Source organism: Grus americana, chromosome 3, assembly GCF_028858705.1.
Source record: "Grus americana isolate bGruAme1 chromosome 3, bGruAme1.mat, whole genome shotgun sequence".
Taxonomy (NCBI): domain Eukaryota; kingdom Metazoa; phylum Chordata; class Aves; order Gruiformes; family Gruidae; genus Grus; species Grus americana.
The window spans coordinates 57,200,334-57,215,503 of record NC_072854.1 but is presented as its reverse complement, the minus strand read 5'-3'; the positions used below and the strand labels follow the sequence as shown (position 1 = coordinate 57,215,503).

Sequence of the window (15,170 nt, the reverse complement as noted above, 5' to 3'; positions counted from 1 at the left end):
GGCACAGGGAGATACCTAATATTGGCACCATATCAACAACATAACTGCACCCCAGTCTCAGCAAATGCGGGTTTTGCAGATTTCAGTTTGCAAATTGTCACAGCAGATGGTTGAAACCTGCCCCCATACACATCCCATGCCTGAAATGGCATTGCCTACGTTTACACACCCTGAGAAAAGAGATTTGGATTTCCAAAGAACTGAGCGAGTAACTTCCATTCCCACATAGTGAGTTGCCTGTTAAAGGTATAGGACACTTCAAACACCAAAGTATCTGGCCACTATTACATAGCAAATAAACTTTTATTTAGATGTGGATTTATTGCTCCCCTGAAATTCAGAGAAGTCTCCCACAGGCTCCCTGTCAGCATGTCAGTGCTTGAGCAAAAGGATGAGCAGATTCTTTAAATCACAGGCTAAAGTCAGTATCAGCATAAATCGCACAGAGACTTCACCTCCATGTTGCTTCCCGATTGATACAATCTGCGTATGAGGAGTAATCCAAATATTGCATCGCACATATTTGGCAGGTCTTGCACCCCTCTTCACAGACAATGGTTTTGTCATAACTCACAATGAAGTTACTGTAATACTGCTCAAACAGTGTGCTGTGTGGCACAGAGAACTGCTTGGCCATTTCATATAGGCTTTCTGGCTTCAAGTCTTCAATGCCGTAAGCTTTAGTCAGGATGTATTCTAATTTCCAGTTTGATTCATTTTTCTTGTTGGCGTCTCTGAGGTCCAAGTAAAACTGCCAAAGATCCTACAGTTAAAAAAAAAAAAAAGAAAGAAAAAATAGGCACGGCTGTATTGCTTTCTTCCCTGCTTCATTAAGTTTCTAGAGTGATATATTGATTAGGAAGCTGTCACTCCTCATTACTCACAACTGACTAGAAGGTCACGTCCCACCACAAGAGCTGGGCTTACACCCAAAGCTGGTCCTTGCAGTGTGGTAATGGTGGGGGGATGGGGAGGAGAAGAAAAAGAAGCCACAAAAAGCAGCATTGGCAGTGTTAGAGGTCTTTCCTGTCCAAACTGTAAACTGAACTCCACTATGCTCATGTCTGCTTTAGGAGTGGGGCAACAGGGTGAGAACCAGAAGTTTCTTTTCTGTGGGCACCGCTCGAGGGGCAGAATGGACAGCAAAAAGAACGGCCCAGGGAGAATTTAAGGGGAAGGGATAGATGGAGATACAGGAGTTGAAATCTGCACAAGAAAGAGCGGCCTGTATTAGCACAGGTCTCCAGAGAGAAACCCCAGTTTCAGTCTAGCTGCAGGATGCACTGTCACTGAACTCAGTGAGGTCAAGATTTTACCCTGAATTACAGAGAGAATACCAGAGTCATTCAGAGCCAAAACAATTACATAGGATTCACTTTATCTCCAAAAATCACATGAGACTACAGAAGTATTCTACTTTTTTCCCCTTTAAATTTATCTATAATTTCCTATAAAAAGTATAGGAAGGTGCATGACTACAAAAGACATTACATGGTTAAAAGTGCTTTTCTTCATCTGCTCTTCTACACCCTTCGGAAGCATTTCACGGACTGCATCCCAAAGCTCTGGCTACCACCAGCAAATGACATTGGTATGTAAACCCACGATTTAGATGAACCTTTTTCACCACTGCAAAGCTCCCTGCAAATAGTTTTAGGATTCTGCCCAGAAAATTTCTGACTGTCTTTGATTCTACATCATAAGAATATTCCATAGAAAACAGGAAGTACTGGGTAGTCCTGCAGGCACAGAAAGACTAAGTTCTCTTTCAGATTTCTTTTCCCTTGCTCAGGATGAAAAATAAGAGTAAGCACCAAATAACCATAACACTACAAAGGCTGACATCTCGCTGTAATTTTTAATGACACTATATTTAAATTCTTAAACAGTGCTTTAAAATCTTTACTTACCAACAAGCTATAATCAAAAAGATCATATTGATACAATCTGACACCAGGGTTATTGGACTCCATTTGCCATACATTCTTCACTGGGGTTACAGCAGGTGCCACAAACAAGGAATTTACTGGCTTTTCTGCAGGAAGAGGGAAGGTGAAGAAACAGTTTCCTTTCAATCACTTCTTTCTCAAACAAATGTTTTTATAGAGAACCAACACAGTAAGAACCAGAGTGACTCACTTAAGCACATTAGCATTTTTTTCCCTAGATTAGCTGTATCACTGTGAACTCCTTCTACACTTCCACTGGATAGACCAAAATCTGTGTAAAATACCACAGTACACGTTCCAGTGTGTACCAATTAAGTCTGTCTACACTAGAGGCTTCCCACCAATTCAACTACCTGTGCATATAGGTCTTGCCTATATGTGAGGTCTCTGTATTTTGCATATTTCTACTGAAGAAATATTCAAAACTTTTATTGCCATCTTCAGGCTATATCTTACATGTTGCTTTATGTATTTATGATATTAGAAACATCAGGGTATCATCACCCAACCCTGACTTCACTCAGCTAGTATGTGAACACCATACAACAGCAACTGAACCATGAGGATACACATGGGTTTTAATAAGACAGAATATGCAGGTAAGTATATTGAGAGGTTCTCTGTGGAACAAAAAAGAAGCCCTAACTATTGCTTTCTCTGACAACAGTAAAGTCACAAGGTCAGGCTCCACATACGAGCAGAAGCTTTGACAGCTTGGAAATCAGTAGATTCTTCTGGAGAAAATAAAACTGAGCTCTGTATCTTAGTACACTGATGTTGGCTACAATACTATGTTTATCTTGAATTCTCTGGAATTTTGTCAAGAGGAAAATGGCATGAATAGAAGACAGTCTAAATCTGCACAGATAAACACAAACTGTATTTAGCTACATGCAATTTCACTGCTTAAATTTTGTCAAAAGATGCAAAATTATTAAAATAAATTGGAAGCAGTTACTTGCACATGCAAACTGTAATGACAAGGCACCAAGATGAGCCTGTCCTCAGTGAAATTTGTAGTAGAGGTGATGATTTCATGCACACATGGGACAAGGTACAAAAATATGTAAGGTGTAAGACTGCCTTGAATACCATTTAAAAAAAAATATAAAAAGCCAGTTCTAGGGCTGGATTTCTTTTTACTGCAGATTAATTCCATGATAACGCCATGTAAAAAAGTAGATGATTTAGAATACTGTTACCCCAGTAAGCATTTTGGGCATTACTTTTATGAGTTCATCTAAAACATAGATAAAGAGCCAATTAATATTTGGGTATTTTACATAAACCAAAGCAATGGACCTCTCACTGTATTATGGTGCAGACACAAATATCCAACCAGTTACTTGTTAGAGATCTTCTGTTAGAGACTTTAAGAGTGCTCCATATGGCCACGCCCATGCTTAAAACTAAGAGATTTCAAAGCAATAAACAGAATTTTCAAACCTGAGTGCTTTTCTTGAAGGGAAATTAGCTGATCTAAGAGATGCAACAGGCAGAGACTTTCTTTCCCCTGCCTCCTGCTTACCCTTATCTTAATTAACTTTGAAGCAGCAGGGAACTCAGCAGAGAGGCACAGTAATGATGCAGGAAACACAAGAACATAGAGCATGTCTACTTGGCCTGAGAACATTCCCTTTGACACATTACACAATAGCAACTGGCTAGTATAATTTGCCCGTGTCACTGAGCGGAGAGGAAAGACTAGAAATTCTTGTCTAGGCATAAGCATTCATTAAAAAAAAAAAAATTAGGAAGCTTGGGGAGTCTCTTCTGACTTCAAAAAAAAAAAAAAAAGACAGTCTGCCTTGCAAGGTTCTCTTTGGAAAAAAATGGAAATGTGTGAGGCTTGAACTCTTGTAGATAAACAGCAGTAGCTCCCAATTTCCTTTTTCAATTATTTATAACAGAGGCTGAATAGTAATAACATGCAAGAAAGTATTCATTTGCTTCAAATCAAGAAGAAAAAGATGAAGGATTCCACAAGCATCATTACCTTCTTCATCCAGGAGGACCATGATACTATCTCTATGAGTATGTCCAAAAAACTGCCCCGCAATAACACTACTGTATTTGCGAAAAATCTTTACCAGTCTCTCATTGTAATACTCCCTGATAGCTGTAGTATTCCTTGCATATGGTAAGTATCCTATTGGTACATGTCCTATTACATATACCTAAGGAATTAGATACAGAAAGCAAAATTAGCTCCTTCATTTGAAAATTATACTTTTAGCTGTAACATAGAAATAGTTACCACAAGTTCATAATAATGCTATCTTAGAAATGGTATTCTGAAAGCTATAAATCACAACAGTTTTATTATACAAAATACAAAGAGTAAGAATGTTTAAATTCATAATGAGAAAAAATAAATGGATTTCTTTTTAGTGAATTTAGTAAATTCTTGCCAAAAAAGTTCTGATAAATCTATGTGTGATTTTAGATGAAAGGAAATTTTCATCAATTATTTCAAACGAAAAAAATAAGTTACTAGGGCAAGAGTTATGATTTGGCATCTCAAGGGGATAGTAAGAGAAACTGATGTTAGAATGTTACAGAGCCTGCATGGTCAAAGAGTCACCAGAAACATGGAAGAACTGGTTAAAACCCTTCTGTGTGAGGTCGAGACTTGATTGCCACTGCACACACCAACTAATATGCTGCAGAGTTTTATGAGGAAAGGAAATCTCTCCTTTATCCTGACCATAATATAGTATTTTTAAAATTACAACACTGTAGCAAAATGTAAACGCATTTCAAATCAAACGCTTCGTCTGGTCAGATGATGACCCAATCCTTACACCAATAAAACACGAGCCAACAACTTATAATCTCGCTTCAAAACCTGAGTATTGTAAGACAATTTGTTGTAACACTCAAATCACAGCAATTGCTGTAGCTTGGCTAAGTTTTGTGGTTGACAAACTCCTTCCAATTTCTACTTTTGATACCTGTAGTTACATAAAAATGTAAATGAAATATACTAGCTTTTGTCTCAGGCCAAGAATGCACATTTTAAAATTAAAGGCTATCAGTAAAAAGAGTCAAAAACAAAAGTGAAAGTGTTAAGTATTCTCATCCTGGCTTCTACAGGATTTTACATAGTAGGAAAGAAAAGGTATTTTACTGTATGATTTGAGAAACTGCATTCAACTGTTTTATTAATTGTTGGAGTATAATGTTCATATTCAAGGAAGAATTATTTTAAAAAATGAAATTTTGACTTTGCAGTATCTTTGGCATTACTATTCTTCTAGAATCATATTTATATTTTCATTGTCTCTACTTCTTTTTTTTTTTTTATTTTCAAAGTTTAAACAAATAATGCTCATGTGTTCTGTTCACAGTCCCTACCTTTTCCTTCTTTTGTAAGGAGGTTTCTAGTATTCCCTCCAGCCAGGCAAACTGGTTGGCTGGGTCAGTGATATTAACAGTTACGCTGTTAGGGCTGTAATATAAATTTGTGTTCAGACTGATTATCCTGAGTGGTTGAGAGCTATCACTGGATTCAAACAGCTGCGTGTAGAAGCCACCTGTGAAAACAAGACCAACATCATCTGAAAAATTAAAAGCTCCAAAGCACAACTTTAGAATGAAAGTACAGCACTGACAAAATACCCAGCCTTACTCTTTCTAAGAAAATAGAATATGGCATGTTTATTCAAGCCATGCGTCACCTTATCACAACAGAACGTCTTAAGAAACTTTTAGCAACATTTTAGTAGAAGCTGACATTGAATTTTTTATGAATTCTTGCCTGTAATTGCCTTTGTGTTTATTTGACAGTTTTCAGATGCAATTATCCAACTGACACACAAGAAGTGCCCTGTAACATTTCTTCCACACTGAGAGATACAGTAATTGTTAAAAAGTCCACATTTCTTGAAATACTGCAAAGATACAGGTTCCTCCAGGAAGAATCGTTTTAGTTCTTGTCCACTGAAAGTCATTTAACTTCAGACTGGAATATGATGAAAAGTAAAGATCACATTTTTCAATCCAAGCTCCTGAACTCCTCCATGGCATACAGAGCTGCTTCAGTGGGTGCATTTTCATAGTTCATGGACTTCAATGGAGCCATGGCAACAGAGCTATAACAATATACCTTAACTTAATGTCTGCCCCTTTGAGTTTTATTTTTCCTATTTGAGTTTCTACTTCCACTCTTACTGAATTCCTTCTCCTTAAGGACACAAAAATACAAATTAAACTTCCAAATTCCTAATGTTTGAATGGATTGGAAATTGGGTTGAACTTTTCAGTCCTTTGCTAAAAAGAAAAATTGTAATGAGGGTATCAATATTGTCCCAGTTTAGTAAGCTGGACACAAATATGTGCTATCATAACTATGACATGTTCTATCATAACTTGAACAAATATGTGCCTATTCAATATACTCTGAAATACACATAGTGTCAAAACAGAAGCAATATTTCATCAATTCTTTTACAACCAAATTTAAGTCTTCTTGTGCATCATACACCTTTATCTAAAAAGTGTCATTTTATGAGGTCTTGAAGGCAATAAGATGCACTGGTACAAAGCAAATAATACTGTAAATGTTACAAGAAGCAATAATTATTGCATCAGAAGAGAATAAATATACCTTGAAGATAAGCATTGCTATTCAAAAAGACAAGAAACTACTTCCAGGAGAAGCATAACAGATAATCCATTGTGCTGATTCATCCTATGAGACTTAACTAAACAAACTGGACAAATCTATAGAAACATTAGTTCTCTAAGCCCCAGCTTTACAATGCATTACTGGCATATTTTACCTTTTCTGAAGGTATTGATTGCTTCATCAGTTAGCCAAGGTTTCCAGAAATCTGCTACAGCATTGTAAACTTCACTGGTAGTTACAGGAAGCTGATCCTGTGAGAGGGCAGAAGTCTTAGCATTCAGACACACAGACAAAAAAAAAAAAAATCACTAAATTATCCCACCTGACCTCTTGCATAACACATAAGTGTATCCAGTCATCATCAGGAGGAACTCAAGAAAGGAAAAAAAAACCCCAAACTTCTGAACATCCAGTATTGCTGATCATGAACAAATGCCTGAACTTAGTCAGGACTGACCGCCATGGCCTTGTTAATGCATTAATATACTAATGCCAGAAATATTTCAAGCCTTAGGAGCACAGCAGAGTGGAAAACCATACATTCTGCAAAATTCATAAATACATACACTGGAAATTCAAAGTCTAAAAAATAAAGTCTTGGAGGATAAGCTTGAACATAAGCTTCTTTTATAGAAGATGAATTTTTCAAGCAACTTTGGGTTCACAGCAGCTCCCCAAAACTCCACTACAGCTCTCAGAAACATTCTGGTGACATTTGAAAATATTTCCTTGATATCCTGTAGTTCTAGTAACAAAATAACATTCTAGTAACATGTAAAACATTAAAAAAAAAAAGTTTTGTCAATGTTTTCTCCCACTGGCTCCAATTAGGAAAGTAGCACTCTTCAGTCTGAGACAAGCAATGCCCAATGCCAGAGCCTAGTAAGAGCCATGTTTGTATCTAACCCTGACAGAAAGGTCCCAGCCTGTCCTTGCCTTTCCTAAAGTATCTGCTTGGATTATTGGTGCTGGAATTAAAAAACCGAGGTTGAAAAATAGAAACAGTATTACAGTGCATGTTTTCTTAAACATAAAATGTGACCTTTCTAAGATCTTTGAAACTAAACCTACGTTATTAGAGGCTTAGGCACTAAGTCTCTGTCTAGAAGTAGTGCAATCAGAAGTCTGCTCAGACGTTTGTTGCTTGCAGTGCACAGATACCAGCTATTAAGAAAGCTTTGAGCCATGCCAGTTCAGCCAGAGCTAACAGTCACTAACAGACATAGCAAAACCTGATCTCAGATAAGAGGCCATGCTACAGACCGAAGGTGGTTTTGACCCAGGCAAGTCCGTGCTCTGTGAACTTGTGGATTAGACAGCAGTTCGGGAATTTGTTTTAAGCAGGGGCAAGGATGTGAAAAAAGTAAGACTATGCAGAAAGACCAAGGTCACAATATACGATCTGAAAGGTACCCCAATGCTGGATTAACCTGAGTAGTCTTTTTAATAGGCTCTGCAAGAAAAATCACCTAAGACCATTAAATTGTTAAGACAGACGGGTCAGAACGCAACAGAGAGCAATAAAATTCTTCAGTGCATGGTGAGCACACAGCTTTCACACTTGCTCTGGAACAGCCTACAGTGTGCGGTTTGTTCCACACCGCTTCCAGTCTACGGGACATTTGCCAAGCATGTCCATATGAAAAACAGAAATGTCATCAACAGCAAAAAAAAATAAAAAATCCAACAACCTGAAATGATCCCATAGTGGAATTTCTGATCCCATGGTCTTTTTCTAACAGTACCGGAAAAGTATGTCAGTTCTGTGCATTGGTGAAGCCTGCCATTTCAAAGCAAAGTATCACAGAAATACCCCTCTGTGGTTTTGTGCAGAGAGAACTACAACAGTTATTCCAATCAGCAGCCTGCTTCAAAATACTATTTGCTGTCTGTTTGCCCTTCATGACCATCTTTTTTCTATCTTCAGACTTAATTTCACAAACTTGTATTTGTTGGAAAAGTCACTACATTCTTTGTGTACAAGGTTGTTATTGTATACGTGTTTTTTTCTTCTATATCAAAGGAGACTGCTGAATGACAACTATTCTGTTAAGAGTTTTTAAACAACAAAACAGAACAAAACAGTGAGTGAGACTTCAGTTAAGGTGTTATTTATCAAAATACCAGTGTTTTCTGGTGAACCAACCTGGTCCCCTGTCAGGGCATATGACAGGCTGAAGCTATACTACCACAGTAAGAACACAAGAGACTGAAGTCCCAACTCAGTTTGTGCACTCACATTTCCAAGATATGTTTAGCTCTTGTCTCTCACATCTTCCTTTCCCCTCTCTGAGCACCTCTGTTACTCCCTGATTTGGGAATCACTAACTCCAGCAATGATACAGGCAATGATACAGTATCCTCTTACACCAGGATATACCCTGATAGGCCTCATGAACAACACAGAAAGCTGGAATAAAAGTCTTCGGGGGTGAGAAGGGGTGTTACTGGATGCCCATTAAGCATTTCAAACAAAATATTCTAGTTGACCTGCTCCACATCCCTTCCGATCCCCTCGGATCCAATGACAGAATTTGCTTCTCAGTCCTATGTGCTGCCAGATCAACCCACAATATGCTTTAAAGGACACATGAAGCAACTGTTTATTTTTGAGCTATGCCAAGAACAATATTCGCAGAACACTGGAAGTTAAAAAAAAGCACTGTCATCAGCTGCAATGGCATACATATCCAGTAAATTATCAATGTGAATACTTCTAAGTGTCCAGGAAGGAAAGAAAAAAAAGGGAAGCAGCGCTGTAGAGAAGGACCTTAGAGTCTCTCCATGAGCCAGCAGCGTGCCCTCGTGGCCAAGAAGGCCATAGTATCCTGGGGTGCATTAAGAAGAGCATGGCCAGCAGGTCAAGGGAGGTTATCCTCCCCCTCTATTCTGCCCTGGTGAGGCCACATCTGGAGTCCTGTGTCCAGTTCTAGGCTCCCCAGTCCAAGAAAGACAAGGAACTGCTGGAGAGAGTCCAGCGGAGGGCTACGGGGATGATGAGGGGACTGGAGCATCCCTCATATGAGGAAAGGCTGGAGAGCTGGGTCTGTTTAGTCTGGAGAAGAGAAGACTGAGAGGGGATCTGATCAAAGCTTATAAATATCTAAAGGGCGGGTGTCAAGAGGAAGGGGCCAGACTCTTTTCAGTGGTGCCCAGTGACAGGACAAGGGGCAACGGGCACAAACTGGAACACAGGAAGTTCCATCTGAATCTGAAAAAAAATTCTTCACTTTGAGGGTGACCGAGCACCGGAACAGGCTGCTCTGAGAGGTTGTGGAGTCTCCTTCTCTGGAGATATTCAAAACCTGCCTGGATGCGATCCTGTGCAACCTGCTCTGGGTGATCCTGCTCTAGCAGGGGGGTTGGACTAGATGATCTCCAGAGGTCCCTTCCAACCTCTACCAATCTGTGATTCTGTGATTTTTAATAACAGTAGCAAAACTATGGGAACATTACAAAAATTCTGTATTACTGGGAGACAGATTTCCAGTAGGCCTTGAATCTTACCACGGGCTCACAGATCCATAAAGGATGTCATTTCTGTTAGATTAAGTTACTGTACACACATGCATGACTTACACAGCAAGAAAAAAATAAATGTGTATCAACTATAATGAGACCTGGTGGTTCTAAGCCATGAGGAAGAATTAGCAGTAAATTTGCATGACCTCAGGCAATGTACAGATGTTACCTGGCATCAGCATTAGCTTGGTAACAACACAGAGAGAGATGTACTTTCTGTTCTTGATTGGAACTATTTATAATTTTAAATGCTAACTGGAGAATTGGAGAATACTCCTTCCAGAATAAAAGTTACACAAATTTAATTCTTTATTTTTCACACCTGCTTTCTGAGGGGTTAGGAACACACTCAATATGATACATAAACAAACTTCCAGCTTGTTTTACCTGTGGCCAGTAGTCATGATTGCCCAAGGCCGGGAAAACCTGAAGATCTGGAAAGAAATTACTAATTGTAGAAGTCATATTGCCAATGATGCTAATGACCAACTTTGTGGAGAGTTCTTTTACAGGAACATGGGGAGGGCTATCTCTGAAAAAGGAAAAGGCTTTATTAGCAAAGGTTTATTAGCCACATAAGGAAAGGCAAAAAATTCTGCAAATGTATCTACATTCGAGCATGTAATACTACTATAGATTCTTTAATTAAAATCACAGAATTGCCTGAAGGGCTCTCTGTAAAGGCTTTCTTAAAAAAAAAACAAAAACAAAACAAAACACAAACAAGTAGACTAATGTTTATCCTATGATTCACATTTATCATAACTAAGATTTCTTAGAAATTAAATTCATTCAACTCCATCATTTTGAGCTACTGTGCAGTTTGGGTTATATATCTTCCATCATCTGCACAACCTTATAAGTTTATTTTTCCTCTTTTAACAACATCCTGTTGAAATAGAAGGTACGTGAAAAAAATTAATCACGTGTATTTATATATTTCTTAATACCCTTCCACCAGCAAAATTAAGTGACATAACATATATAACATTTTCAGCAAAAAAGACCCCGTCATTTGTAAATGAACTAGTTCTCACAAACACTCAAAGATACTAATCTCTTTGATAAATTATCTATTGAGGTATACCTTAAAAAATTATGTGATGGTAGAATGGAGAATTTTGCTATGGCAGAAGGGTAAATTAATGCTAGCTTTTATGAATACCTAGAAAGTAAGAGGGCATGATACTATCGAGCGACTCATACGCCTCCCTTTCACACTTCTTTCTCCAGTCCCACTACTAAGGCACACAAAGCATCACAGATAACACTTGTGTGAGAGAGTATTATTATGCCCATTTTCTAATAAGGAAGATTGGCACAGATAAGGTAAATGTTTTACACAATGGGGGACTGCACACATCCAAAATACTGCAATAAGGGACTGTGAAACCACACTTTCTTTAGAAGCCCAGGCAGCTATGAGTGATAGAAATGAAGAGAGAGAGAGAGCATCTATGACACTGTTACTCTCCCCCCTCTAGCCCCTGATCTAGAATTCATACAGGCACTGAACCTGAATGGTAACTTCATACACTTTAAAAAAAAAAAAAAACAACAAAACAACCATAATCTATAGGATTAGTTGATTCTAGTTACCTCTTACAGAACCAAATAAAATATAGTTAAAGGGTATCTTCTAAAAAAGGATGCACTTTAGATTTAATGACCTTAGGACCTACAAAATCCAATACCTCGCATAATTCATTCCAGTCAGTTTTCCCTCTGATCCTTCTTTTTCCACTTTCCACCCTCTCTGCCCCATTTCTATTAACTTATACAGTCATGTGGTAAATATCCCAATGAACAGTCCAACAATATCCAGAAACAATTACAGAGATCGAAATCTCTTCCTGATGCCTTATATTCTCAGTCTTCCACTTACTAGCCATTTGGATAACTAAAGGGACTATTGAAAAGTAGCATTTGTGAGACAGTAAACTCTGATCTGTTTGTGCAAATATATACTTGTGAATTACTGTGTTATATGGTTACCCAGCTGTTAAAAGCTTTAACTGCAGAGTGACTTGAACACTTACCCTGTCCAAATCATGAATGAAACCTGCTGTTTTGAATCCTTCATAAATGCAAATGCTGACAAAATAAGCTGATATGGAGAATCACATAAAAAGTCTCCAAAAGGGCCTGGGTTGGAGGCATTGGCTCCTTTAGAAGAAGAACAAACTTTGGTGCGATCAGGGGTAATGTGGTAAGTCGGATCTAAATGTAGGTCAGATACATGCCAGAACTGCCCTGTTTTCAGAAAACAAAGATTAAAGAAAATGCATTATTTGCATTTGAACTGCATATACATGGATAATGCCAAGTTTGCTCCAGTTTGTCTACTGCTATTCCTCTTTCAAGTTTTGAAAAGGAGAATAAATTTAACAAATTGTTGATTAGTCTGTCTGATAAGTATGGGCGAGTTCTGCATTCCTGAGAGGAGTCCTTCACATAGTCTGCTTAGAAAAACTGAAAACAGAAGCAGAGGCATAGGTTAAAGCTAATTCATCAGAAAAAGAAAAAAAAATGGAGGTTGGTAGGGACTGGAAAATCAGCTCCTTTTCATTAATAGCAATCTGGAAATTGTAGAGTAGAGGAGGTGATAGAAGGACTTCTCCACTCCACCTGAAAAGAGAGGGAGTTGCATTTTAATTATTTTTCCAGACCTTCCCTGGCTGGAAGCTACTATAGAAGATCACCGTCTAGAAAGAAAGGCAAGAAACAGCATGCACGCAAAAATTTCAAAGCTCTTCTCCCCAGCAGCCGCAGTAGCAAAGAGACTGGGCTTCTCACCACCAAGCAGTGTGTCAGCCTTACCTACTCACTACTTTCCAGGCTGACATGTTCTCAGCCACTCCAGCTTACCACTGCACAGAAAAAGGAGCTAAGTATAGGAATGTGGTGAACAAGATGAATTAAGTTTGTATTAGACTACCATCTTTCAAGCTTAATGTAAAATAAGAGTAACTTCTTTCTGCCAGTTTCAAAACACTTGGGAAAAGGAGAAGTGTATCTGGGGCAGGGGTTGTGAAACCGGGAAAGATACAAATTGATTTTTCCCAAGGTCACACGCTCACTCCCTGTCAGAGCAGGCTCTACACAACTGGACCCCGTGGAGTTTTATTTCAGGAAGCAAAGACCAGCAGCAATCTTCAAAACTTTCAAAAGTGTGACTCCCAGCACAGGAGACAGAGAAACGCCTGGACGCTGCTGCGTCTTTGCTCTGAGGCACTCATGAGTCACAGGGAACGGAGAACCTGTGGAAACCATTTCAGAGCACTCATCTGTGTACACTACGTACTGCAGATCACACCAGGCAAAGCATGCGTGTGTTTGCTGACACCACAGAATCCAAATTTAATGTTTGCATTGAGTGCCTCAGGACATAGAGCCAAAGGCCGGGCAGGGCTCACCTTACCTGCCACCGTCCGGAGCACCAGCCTACCCTGGCTAACGAAATATAAAACCCCATTTAACACCACCCACACACACACCTGAATAGCGATGTATTTACTTATCTAAAAGTCACATGACGTTGAATAGTTGGGACAGGGAACACCACTGCAGCAGCCTATGTGCGGGCAACAGCGAGAAGGTGAAGGAAAGGAGGCGCAAGAGGGGAGCACGTACCCCCGGGTCTGCCCCGCCGCCGGGCCCCCGCGCTGGCAGCACGGAGTGGCGGCGGCGCCCCCCGGCCGGGCCTCCCTCAGCCGGGGAGGCACTACAGGCCGCAGCTGCCACCCGGGGCTGGGCTGCCCCTCACCCGCCGCCCCCGTCGTCCACGACCAGCCCCAGCCGGGCCCCCGCCCGCCGTCACCCTGCGCGGGAGCGGCCCCACTCAGCCGCTGCCCCCCCCCCCCCCCGCCCCCGGTGGACTCACCCACAGTGGAGCGGGGCTGCGGGCCGGCTAGCGCCGCCTCCAGCGCGGAGCAGAGCAGCCCCAGGCCGAGGGCCAAGCGGGCGGCGCGTACCCCCCGCAGCTCCATGTTGGTTGTACAGGGAGCGCCTTGCCCGTCGACGGCTGCTCATGTGACCGCCCCGGCGCGGAGGAAGGGGGCGAACCCGGGACGGCTTGTGCAAGCCCTAGCCCTTCGCTGCCTCCCCGGGACTGCCGGAAGCCGCTACCGCGCCCCGCCCGCACGACTGGGGGCCAAAAGCCGCCCTTGGCCGGGGCCCCGCATTTGCTGCTGGGCGGTGGCGCCTGAGGGGGGTGGCGGGGGCGAGTGGTGTCCCCTCAGCCGGCCATGCCCGGGGTCGGGGTGACCTTCAGGTGGTGCCATCCCCGGGTCAGCACTGAGACGTGGAGGACCTGGCAGGAGCCCGCTTGGCCGCGGGCAGGGCTGAATTCAGAGCGCCGGCAGATTTGGGGCGGCCTCGAAGGAAGGTGAGGCCGGCAGCGGGAGGGCGGGCGTCCCTTCCCTGCTCGGCCGGTGGCCTGTAACGCCCGGCGGGCCTGTCCCTTCGAACCCTGTGCTCCCAGCAAGGGGTTACGGCTCTCCGAAGCGGTTGAAAATCCTGACCCTCCCCGAGCCAGCTGTGCTACCGACCGGCAGAGCCGTGCCAGGGCCGCGCCGTGCCGGCAGCCCTGGGACACAGCCTCACTCTGCCCCGAGCAGGCTGCCCTCGGACGCTGTACAGGAGTCTCAAGCATCTTTTGGAAGGAAGGTTTCTCACAATATACATGTAAAAATGGATCCGGCTTACTTAACACGCTTTAAAATTAAAAAAAAAAAGCTGATGAAATACCCCATCAAGTACACCTTTAATACCGCTTAAGGAAAATGCTGAGATGTATTGTAAATACATCTCCGTTGCTAAGGCTTTACGGTAGCGGAGCTGCTGTTTATTGCTGAAGTTAGAGTAGTTTCCGGCAAGGTGTCAGTTTTAGGAGCAGACCAGAATAATGATGTCATGGATCCCGTAGCTGCCCCCAAATGTTTCGCTGCTTGCTGTGCTGTTCTGTTCAGACCTGCTTTCCAGGGCTTTGCAGAGCTGTTCTACCAGCAGCTGCAAGTCCCATATGTTGGTATTTTCCTCACTCTTCCACTCTGAGCAGTGCCACAGGC

The 15,170-nt window shown here is 41.4% G+C and overlaps 1 protein-coding gene across 1 annotated transcript; it reads right to left on the bottom strand.

The window, feature by feature from the left end:
* Positions 1-284: 284 nt before the first annotated feature.
* SMPDL3A (sphingomyelin phosphodiesterase acid like 3A) lies at positions 285-14,232 on the bottom strand. The gene is made up of 8 exons (XM_054821725.1): positions 13,985-14,232; positions 12,141-12,354; positions 10,489-10,633; positions 6,734-6,830; positions 5,307-5,485; positions 3,946-4,126; positions 1,911-2,035; positions 285-763 (listed from the first exon to the last, which is right to left on the bottom strand). Exons 1-8 carry the CDS (start codon positions 14,088-14,090, stop codon positions 452-454), a joined length of 1,359 nt encoding a protein of 452 aa, XP_054677700.1. The 5' UTR covers positions 14,091-14,232; the 3' UTR covers positions 285-451.
* Positions 14,233-15,170: the final 938 nt, after the last annotated feature.

Excerpts from the sequence above, each read along its gene's own strand:
- SMPDL3A (XM_054821725.1), bottom strand. The coding sequence starts at position 14,090 with ATGGAGCTGCGGGGGGTACGCGCCGCCCGCTTGGCCCTCGGCCTGGGG. Across the intron at positions 6,831-10,488 it reads ATCATGACTACTGGCCACAG|GATCAGCTTCCTGTAACTAC; the intron begins GTAAAACAAGCT and ends GCCCTCTCACAG. Across the intron at positions 764-1,910 it reads TTTTTGATTATAGCTTGTTG|GATCTTTGGCAGTTTTACTT; the intron begins GTAAGTAAAGAT and ends TTTTAACTGTAG.